Raw genomic sequence first — 11,211 nt, forward strand, 5'->3', positions numbered from 1 at the left:
TCAGTTTCTTACGGAGAAAACAGGTGGAGTGCTCGGTTCTGCATGTTTCTTCCTGTCCGAGGAGTCAACCATTTTTCTTCTCTCTTTAATATCCTAATTCGCTATTATGATCTTTTCTCTGTCACAAAAAAATTTCTGCTTGGCGCAAACATATATATCTTTACGTCATTACACCGTCATAGTTAGTAAGTAAATAACTAAAAAATGAGGCGGGTTGTAAATTTTATTGGCATTGTCATAAAGGGAGAACCATTTTAGTGGTCAAATTGGAATATTAAAGTATTAATTCATCAGATTTCACTGTCCAACAAAGCACTTCATGTCGAGTGAACCATAGCTTACCTCATAAAAAATTTAGTAAGTCTTGTTTTAAATAATTGTTAACATGTATTATTATCAGGTGAACATACGTCTGTACAGTATAATGTGTTTGGTTCTGTAAGTGAGAGAGTACGATCTCGTTCAGTGTCCACCTTTAGGAGCAAGAATATGTGTGGCATAGGTTTCATCATACCCTGTCTCGTGTGCGACATTTCAAGAAAACTAAAGCATGTCCCAGAGCCGCTTTCAATTCGACTCAGAGGCATAAAACTATAGATAAACTCTTAATTAATTATGCCTCAGAATTTATCGCAATGACATCCACTTGTAAAAAATTCTGGTGCTATAATCGCACTATGCCTGAGTAAAAATCGACGTTTTGAAGATATTCAACATTTTCATTGTCAGCGTATGGGGCCGTTACATTCGCCAGAAAGATAAACATTCCGTATTTTAGCGGCTGACGTTACAGCTCGCTACCAACTGCAAACAACTGTAGTCTTCCGACACTTGCAGTTCGCCAGTCCCTGCAGCTTGCCCAAAGCTTCGGCTTACCAACATTCGCAATTCGCCACTGCCTTCAAATTGACCCCGCCTGCCACTTGACAACGTCAGCAGCTTGCCAACGCCCATAGATTGCCACTGCATGCAACTTGACAACACCTGAAAATTGACAACGCCTGCAGCTTGCCAACGCTTGCAACATGTCCATACCTGCAGCTTACCAACGTCAGTAATTCGACAAAACCTTCAGCTTGCCAAGAACTGCATCTTGCAGACACATGCTAGTTGCCAGCACGAGTAACCTGTTAACACCTGCAACTTGCAGCGCCTGCCACCTGCGAACACCTGCAGCTCGGCGGCACGTGCAGCCAGTACTCACCGGGCTGAGCGCCTCGACGGAGCCGGCGGCGCCCTCCTGGGCCATGGAGCGCAGGCGCTCCTCGTAGGCCTCGAGCTGCGTGAGGCGGTGCAGCAGCGCCTGCAGCAGCGCCGACACGTCGCGCCGCACGCCCGGCTCCGCCGTCACGCACTGCTGCGTCAGCGCGCGCACGTGCGCCATCACGCGCTCGTCGCGGAAGTCGTACGGAAATGTCTCGCTCCACTCTCCCAGCAGCTGCACCAGCCGCGGCACGAACCGACTCAGCCGCTCCTACAACACACAACACCAAACACGTCGTTACACGGCCGCCACTGCAGCGCGCCTGGAAGACAGCTAAACAATGCGACCTTACGAGAAAATGACCATGTTCAGAAAGGTGCTTGAAAGTGGCCCACTATAAGATTCACATCATTGAATACGACGTTCCTTTGTACTTAAACACTCGATGGAAGTTTATTAAGAAATTGCAACAACACAGAGATAATTTCCTTTCTGCAGGATTCTTAATGAGAGGGAGATTTCTGTAAGCTGCATCCTTAATATCCCCGGAGCAAAATAACTGTTCGATGTAAAACTGGACAACGAGGTCGCTACAACCTCTAACCAATCACTTCTAAATCCAATCACTGCTCCAAGAAAGTAATGTTCCTGTAGGCTGTGTCAGCCCCAATATTGTCCTGCTGTACACGCACTGTAGATGGTTATCACCATTTACATGTAGTGCATAATGGCTCCATGGTATTGTACACTGAATACTTACTTTCGGTGTGCGCAAAGCGGACGTGTGCAGCTGAATTCGATTTTTTGCAGACCCAATGAATGAATTGTCCTGTATTAACATATCCATCGAGGAGGGGCAGTGCCTCATAAGATCAGAACGAGTCACCAAACTGTATCTCCATCTCGTACTACAGACGACATGAATCACTAACAAAAAGCTATCCTTTTTGCAATACATTCATCCAAACACTCATAAAGAGTACAAATTCTGTACTAATGATCTAAAAACGCTTTCGCAGTGCCTTGTGGGCGCTACCAATTGAGAGACCAGATTGGCCGTATAATTTGGGTCTCAAAAGAATATGCAACTTGCACACAGATTAACTTCTTTGGTGCTAGCACTTACTGTTGACTCAATATGCCATTTTCCATGTCTTCTGGAACTTGTCGTGTAGCTACTCGATGATGGACGTGTTTGGTGCATTCCTCCACAGTACTCTACACATATGGAGTCTATCTTATAATTTTGTGTACACGTACTGATTCCCTCACCCTCTCTTCTGTACCACAATGACCACTTCCCGATTCGCTACACTTCTCAAAAACACCCTATCGGCATTATCAGCCTTTATACCCTGTACGCTTGTGCCAACACATCACCTCAAGTTTGCACCTACGCTTTCTCCACATGATTTATCCGTTCTCAACCACCCGACCATTAAATCACCCCAGAGATCTACCCCCCCCCCCCCTCAGAGGTTTAACTAAATACTTATTTTCCACCACTCTGAGTTCCTCTTCTCTTTATGTTTGCCCATCTCTTTCGGAAACCTTGGCTGAGGTGAGGTTCTTTCCTACCATCGGTTATAATTCACAGCCTTTCCAAAACACTCTCCTGCAACATCTCTCCTCACACCCTTCTCACTTCTCACAAATTAGTGCAGTGAACTGTTCAGTTTTTATACATACAATGGGGTGCAAAATTTACAGATGAAAATAACTTTCTAATGACGTGTCACTGCCAAGTAATATAGGTCGATAAAATTTGGAACATACATCGACAGAACTGTTACAGGTATGTACAGAAATTAACTGATAGAAATACGTAATGAGATGAATGGAAATGACACTAATGTTTAAAGAAATTAATTACACTGATATCACCGCGATTCATCCTGGTCCCCTGGATACCACAAAAGGCGTGACATGGTCCTTAATAGGGTGTGTGACCTGAACAGACACCAGTGCATGTTCTGAAGCGTGTTCGCTTGTTAGCCACATGCTCCTGTGGTACGGCGTTACATTCCTTCACCCGCGTGGTTCAGAACTGCTGGATGCTTGTTGGTGGATGTGGACTTCCTGTAATAGTCTCCCAAACGCATCTCACACGTTTATGTCGAGGGAACAGGCAGGCCAATCCATTCGCCGAATTTCGTTCGTTGTTATTCATAAAAATGAAGTCAGCGCCGCATGCACCCATGAAAATACGCACATAGGAAAGGAGCACAGTGTCACACTGACATTAACTGCAACGTTATGTCTACCCAGCCCGTAACACCCGGACCACTACAAGGATCACGTCCGACAATGTTCCTAGGTGTATTACGTGTTCCCACCTCTCGTTACATGATGTCTAAATCTACGTCTAAAATCACTGCTCAGACTGATCTGCTATCATCTGGGAAGAGCAAGCGAGATGACTCCTCAGTCCCTATGCTACTTGCACCGTAGCAAACACTGCCAACGATGTGCGGGTGTCAACGGAACACAACGTCCGTCGTCGAGCAAAGAGAACACACCTATGCAGTTGAAGCGCTAGCGCGGAGCGTGAAATTGCGTGCCTTGCAGTCGAGTCAAATGCACAAGCAACTGCACCCGCTGTTCGACGTGGATCCCCTCTGGCCTGTTGCCCCATGTAGCGGTCGTCTGCTGCTGTAGCCAACCAAAGTTGACCGCCTCCTCTACTTCGGGCAGCAGCTCTTACGGTTCGGAACGCTCTCTATGTACGCTAAACTATGCTGAGAGCAATACCAAACTCATGTACTACAATCGTCACACTTCGCCCTTGTTCTACTTCCCCGCTCATTCTTTCCCGTGTAAAGGCATCTAAATGTGTCCAGGCTATGTTGCAATGAAGAACAACATCGCTGGGTGCCGTAAATGCTCGCTGTTTGACACACAAATACACACACACACACACACACACACACACACACACACACACACACACACTTTTTTGCGTTCCTTCAACTGGCCTCGTGTTGCGTGACCAGCCCCGTTTGGAGCTATAGTCATACTGACCCCACAAAATGCGTCGTCCAGCTTTTAGCTTTCTGCACACTTCTGGGAGACCATAGATAGTATGCTCCCGCACTCTAGTTCAATTCCATCGATTGTTACTATGTTAAATTAATTCATCTATCTAGTCATTAAGTTTTGCAGAGTGGTGTATATAAAGACAAACGTCAAATTTTATATTTCAAAAAGCAACAGCTTTTTACTTATAACTTATGATGCACAACATTTCGTTTAATAACATCTACGCCTACAAATTTTAGAATATAGACATATTTTACCTCCGCACCAATCGTAAGATTGGCATCTGTCACTTGTGACTATTTTCACTTTTGGATAGATTTGTTAATGTGGAGAATGTCGAATTTGGAGACTACTTTAAACTGTAGGGGGATAATTCAGTTCAGATGCTGAAGGAAGGGAAAGTCATACCTCTTCCAACAGAAAGAGGCCCAGTAAAGCACTGTAATGCTCATGTCGAAAGAGCTTTATAATAGAAATTAGAGGGTGACATTAATTGAACTATATGGAAAAAATCTTCATAACTTCAGATCGGCTTGTGTTAGGACTTTAAAACTGCACAGTTGGTCGTAGGGCATAATAGGAATTAGTATGCGCATGTGGTTCGGTTTAACCAAGAAGTCCACTTTCATGTGGATGGGTTCGTCAATAAGCAAAATTGGCGCATTTGGGGAACTGAAAATCCGCATTTCGCGATAGAGAAATCTCTTCACTCTCTCCGGTGACTGGTGGCGTGCAGTGTTCAGTCACCGAATAATCGGTGCGACATTCCTTGATGGCACGGTGACTACCGAACGGTACGTCAAGATTTGGGAAGATGATTTCATTCCCATTACGCAAAGTGACTCTGATGTCGACCAGAGGTGGTTCGTGCAAGACATAGCTCGACCCCGACGAAGCAGGAGAGTGTTTCATGGCCTGGAGGAGCACTTTGGGGCCGCATTCTGGCTCTGGGGTACCCAGAGGCCAGTGGCATGGGCCTAGATTGGCCACCATATTCTCCGAATCTGAACACATTCGCCTCCTTTTTGTGGGGCTATATTAGAGACAAGGTGTACAGCAAAAACCCCAAAACCATTGCTGAGCGGAAAACAGGCATTCCGGAGGTCATCGACAGCTTCGATTTCCGACACTTCAGCTGTTCATGCAGAATTTCGCTATTCGTCTGCGCCACATCATCACCAATGATGGCTGGCATATTGAACACGTCATAACGTAAATCTGTTTATCTGTAGTGAGGTTTACATGTTCAATAAAGTGTTTACACGTTGTAGTTTGTAACTAATTTACGTTTTTTTTCGTATGGTTCAATAATTGTCACCCTGTATGTGGGAAAAAGGAAAAGGTCAATTTACTTCGTCCAGAGGCAGCCAGTGTGATAAGAAAAACGTAAGAGACCTTGTGCACATTTTCTGACGAAGTGCTCCCGCAATGGAGCGGGCGAGCTTATCATCGACCAGTGTGCGGTCCGCGGGGCAGTTCGTGCGACTAACGGCGACCGAGGCGGCGGGCGGCGGCAGCATTAACCTGCACGCAGGGGCGTTCCGCTGACCGCACAACACATGTACCTCGCTGGCGGCCGTGTAGCTCGCGGCAGGCGCGCTGCCGATCAGCCGGAGTGCGGCCGGTCATTGGACACGCCACAAGCTGCCGGGGACGACACCACGAGTGCAGCACGTCTGCGTACCGAGTGTCTCACGACGGCTTTCTTTTATTTTAACATTTTCACGGAATTACTATTAGTATAACAAATCTAGCTTCCGACCGCAACTTTTATAATTTCCAAGGACGAGGGCTGTTCGGAAAGTAAGGTCCGATCGGTCGCGAAATGAAAACCACGGTGAAAATCAATTTTTTTTTATTCGTAACAGTTAGCCACAACTTCCAGCTACCTATCTAAATAGCCGCCGCTCCGACACACATATCTGCCGTGACGTTGTACAAACAATCCAGTACCCTCGTCACCGAAAGCAGCCGCCTGTGCTTCCCGTCAATTCCCTAAGCTGGTCTGCCTCTCGTTGTTTGTGCCAAAATATTGTCTTCGTAGTCAGCGGTTGATGTGAGCAGAGATGAACAACGGAGGGAGCAGGAACCGGTGACTGTGTCGCGGCTTGGAAATCAAAATCGCCTTCAAATTAAAAAGGAATTTCTGCAGACAATGAGTCAGCGAGAAAAGACTGCGACAGGAATTGCATGCAGTGGACAGTTGAAGTCAGTCCCCACGCAAGAGACCATTACTGACACAGGTACATGAAGGCGACAACAGAGAAGTTCAGTGAGGTAGAAGGATATGTGGCTGGTTTCCTGAATGAACATGTAGATTAGCTTCCAAAATCACTTGACGTGAACCCGACGGGAAATCTGTGCGACATCTACATCTACATACGTACTCAGCAATCCACCATACGGTGCGTGGCGGAGGGTACCTCGTACCACAACTAGCATCTTCTCTCCCTGTTCCACTCCCAAACAGAACGAGGGAAAAATGACGGCCTATATGCCTCTGTACGAGCCCTAATCTGTCTTATCTTATCTTTGTGGTCTTTCCGCGAAATGTAACTTGGCGGCAATAAAATTGTACTGCAGTCAACCTCAAATGCTGGTTCTCTAAATATCCTCAGTAGCGATTCACGAAATAACGCCTCCTCTCCCCTAGAGACTCCCACCCGAGTTCCTCAAGGATTTCCGTAACACTCGCGTGATGATCAAACCTACCTGTAACAAATCTAACAGCCCGCCTCTGAATTGCTTTTATGTCCTCCCTCAATCCGACCTGAGATGGATCCCAAACGCTCGAGCAGAACTCAAGAATAGGTCGTATTAGTGTTTTATAAGCGGTCTCCGCTACAGATGAACCACATCTTCCCAAAATACTACCAATGAAGGCGACTATCCGCCTTCCCCACAACTGCCATTACATGCTTGTCCCATTTAATATCGCTCTGCAATTTTACGCCCAAATATTTAATCGACGTGACTGTGTCAAGCGCTACACTACTAATGGAGTATTTAAACATTACGGGATCCTTTTTCCTATTCATCTGCATTCATTTACATCTATCTACACTCCTGGAAATTGAAATAAGAACACTGTGAATTCATTGTCCCAGGAAGGGGAAACTTTACTGACACATTCCTGGGGTCAGATACATCACATGATCACACTGACAGAACCACAGGCACATAGACACAGGCAACAGAGCATGCACAATGTCGGCACTAGTACAGTGTATATCCACCTTTCGCAGCAATGCAGGCTGCTATTCTCCCATGGAGACGATCGTAGAGATGCTGGATGTAGTCCTGTGGAACGGCTTGCCATGCCATTTCCACCTGGCGCCTCAGTTGGACCAGCGTTCGTGCTGGACGTGCAGACCGCGTGAGACGCCGCTTCATCCAGTCCCAAACATGCTCAATGGGGGACAGATCCGGAGATCTTGCTGGCCAGGGTAGTTGACTTACACCTTCTAGAGCACGTTGGGTAGCACGGGATACATGCGGACGTGCATTGTCCCTTGCCGGTCTAGGAATGGTAGAGCGATGGGTTCGATGACGGTTTGGATGTACCGTGCACTATTCAGTGTCCCCTCGACGATCACCAGTGGTGTACGGCCAGTGTAGGAGATCGCTCCCCACACCATGATGCCGGGTGTTGGCCCTGTGTGCCTCGGTCGTATGCAGACCTGATTGTGGCGCTCACCTGCACGGCGCCAAACACGCATACGACCATCATTGGCACCAAGGCAGAAGCGACTCTCATCGCTGAAGACGACACGTCTCCATTCGTCCCTCCATTCACGCCTGTCGCGACACCACTGGAGGCGGGCTGCACGATGTTGGGGCGTGAGCGGAAGACGGCCTAACGGTGTGCGGGACCGTAGCCCAACTTCATTGAGACGGTTGCGAATGGTCCTCGCCGATACCCCAGGAGCAACAGTGTCCCTAATTTGCTGGGAAGTGGCGGTGCGGTCCCCTACGGCACTGCATAGGATCCTACGGTCTTGGCGTGCATCCGTGCGTCGCTGCGGTCCGGTCCCAGGTCGACGGGCACGTGCACCTTCCGCCGACCACTGGTGACAACATCGATGTGCTGTGGAGACCTCACGCCCCACGTGTTGAGCAATTCGGCGGTACGTCCACCCGGCCTCCCGCATGCCCACTATACGCCCTCGCTCAAAGTCCGTCAACTGCACATACGGTTCACGTCCACGCTGTCGCGGCATGCTACCAGTGTTAAAGACTGCGATGGAGCTCCATATGCCACGGCAAACTGGCTGACACTGACGGCGGCGGTGCACAAATGCTGCGCAGCTAGCGCCATTCGACGGCCAACACCGCGGTTCCTGGTGTGTCCGCTGTGCCGTGCGTGTGATCATTGCTTGTACAGCCCTCTCACAGTGTCCGGAGCAAGTATGGTGGGTCTGACACACCGGTGTCAATGTGTTCTTTTTTCCATTTCCAGGAGTGTATATTTAGAGTTAGCTGCCATTCTTTACACCAATCACAAATCCTGTCTAAGTCATCTTGTATTCTCCTACAGTCACTCAACGACAACACCTTCCCGTACACCACAGCATCATCAGCAACAGCCGCACATTGCTATCCACCCTATCGAAAAGATCATTTATGTAGATAGAAAACAGCAGCGGACCTACCACACTTCCCTGGGGCACTCCAGATGTTCCCTCACCTCCGATGAACACTCACCATCGAGGACAACGTACTGGGTTCTATTACTTAAGAAGTCCTCGAGCCACTCACATACTTGGGAACCAATCCCATACGCTCGTACCTTAGTTAGGAGTCTTAGTGGGGCACCGAGTCAAACGCTTTCCGGAAGTCAAGGAATATGGCATCCGTCTGATACTCTTCATCCATGTTCATGCTGGAATAGCGAGTAAGACACCGACGTCAGTACAACCGCAGTTTGGTAGAATTGTGCGATTAAACCCTCAGAGAGTGGCTCAAATGTGGACTCCCCACTTGACCGAATCCAGGCAAGTCCAGGGGAGGAATTACACGGTATTAAATGCTGCTTGTAAGAGTTCTCTAGGGGAGACTAAATTATTTGTTCAGTGACCTTATCATCAGTCAATCATCAGACGCAGACCTGATAGTGGGTCTACATTAGCAACATTTCGTCTAGTAAAAAAATAATTTCATGAACAAGCTTCCGCCTTTCAAGTGTGGATTACGCTACGGAGTACAGTATATGTACCGGGTGACCAAACGTCAGTATAAATTTGAAAACTGAATAAATCACGGAATACTGTACATAGAGAGGTAAAAATTGACACACTTGCTTGGAATGACATGGGGTTTTATTAGAACCAAAGAAAAATACAAAAGTTCAAAAAATGTCCGACAGATGGCGCTTCATGTGATCAGAATAGCAACAATTAGCATAACAGAGTAAGACAAAGCAAAGATGATGTTCTTTACAGGAAATGCTCAATATATCCAACATCATTCCTCAAAAATAGCTGTAGTCGAGGAATAATGTTGTGCAGAGCACTGTAAAGCATGTCCGGAGTTATGGTGAGGCATTGGCGTCGGATGTTGTCTTTCAGCATCCCTAGAGATGTCGGTCGATCACGATACACTTGCGACTTTAGGTAACACCAAAGCCAATAATCGCACGGTCTGAGGTCTGGGGGCCTGGGAGGCGAAGCATGACGAAAGTGGTGGCTGAGCACACGATCATCACCAAACGACGCGCGCAAGAGATCTTTCACGCGCCATCTGTCATTCCAAGCATGTGTGTCAATTTTTACCTCTGTGTCTACATTATTCCGTGGTTTATTAAGTTTTCAAATTTATACTGACTTTTTGATCACCCTGTACTTTCATTAACATGGAGATAAATATAAGCGCACTTACAGCGTTTGTCAGACAGGCCTAAAAGTCACAGTGTGCTGCTAGGAGTACAGCTCCAGAATACGACGTGAGGATACGACGAGTTTGTTTATGTTTTGGGGTTCGCTCTGTGAGGCACAGTGCGGATCTTTAAGACGCCGCAGCGAGCCGGCCTCACCTTGTGCGCCGGGTGCTTCTCGCCGAGCTTCTGCTGCTGCTCGCAGATGGCGCACACCTCGCCGAGCAGCTCGTGCGGCTTGATGAAGAGCCGCGAGCTGAGCAGGAAGGCGAACAGGTAGGCGCGGTCCGGGTAGTAGTCGGCCGTGGGCACGACGTGCTGCACCAGCGCGTCCAGAGAGCCCGACACCAGGTTCCCGCCGTCCCGGTACACCAGCGCCTGCAACACCGCGGCAAGCGTCTCAGTGAACATCTGTCAGGAGTGCACACTCAACACTGGAACTGGCACTGATATGTTGGTCGCGAACAACAGCTGCAGCAACTGCCACAGATGTTGCTGGTGAAGATCTACTAGAACTATTACTGATGTCAGAGGTGGCCGTCATCTTCCGGAACAGTCATTCATGTCAGAGATGAACATCAACAATGGTAACAATCAATGATGTGGCAGGTGTATACCAACTATGTGTAGTGGCACAAACGTCAGAGGTGAACATAAAATACTGGAACTGTCACTGATATCAGAAATGAACAAAGAAAGCTCGAACTTCTTTCATGTTGGAACTGAGCATAGACTTCGGAAACTCTCACTGAATGTGAAGGTAAACTGTTGTGTACATAGTTCCGCGTAGTCAGCGCGTACACAACTTTCCCACTAGAGCGCGCCCCGCTAAGCACAACAGCGCAGGCGCAGCGCTCGTCCGTCTCCGCACTACGAGATGGCGCTGCCATAGAGACGGACCAAATTCTGCTTCCGCCGATCCGCGTATTAATATGTAACACAGCCAATGAGACTGCTGCTAACGTAGAACCTTTTCTCCTCGCGGATCACACTCGCGCAGTGATACATGAACGCGCGAGGTATTATAACGGGTGTACAGACCTCCGATTAGTCTGTCTGCATTTGTCTGCACCAGTCTGTACAAGTCTGCATTTGT

At 47.9% G+C, this 11,211-nt stretch overlaps 1 protein-coding gene across 1 annotated transcript in view; it reads right to left on the reverse strand.

Annotated features, from left to right (window-relative positions):
- The window catches only part of LOC126456900 (ras-GEF domain-containing family member 1B-A), a 318,246-nt gene extending 307,587 nt beyond the window's left edge, over window positions 1–10,659 (reverse strand). Inside the window, exons 1-3 of the mRNA XM_050092767.1 lie at window positions 10,582–10,659; window positions 10,275–10,493; window positions 1,205–1,474 (exon numbers count right to left, since the gene is read on the reverse strand). Of these exons, the coding sequence (XP_049948724.1) occupies window positions 1,205–1,474; window positions 10,275–10,493; window positions 10,582–10,659 (567 nt within the window). The remainder of the gene's footprint in view (window positions 1–1,204; window positions 1,475–10,274; window positions 10,494–10,581) is intronic.
- Window positions 10,660–11,211: the final 552 nt, after the last annotated feature.

This window comes from Schistocerca serialis, chromosome 1 (genome assembly GCF_023864345.2).
Source record: "Schistocerca serialis cubense isolate TAMUIC-IGC-003099 chromosome 1, iqSchSeri2.2, whole genome shotgun sequence".
NCBI lineage: Eukaryota > Metazoa > Arthropoda > Insecta > Orthoptera > Acrididae > Schistocerca > Schistocerca serialis.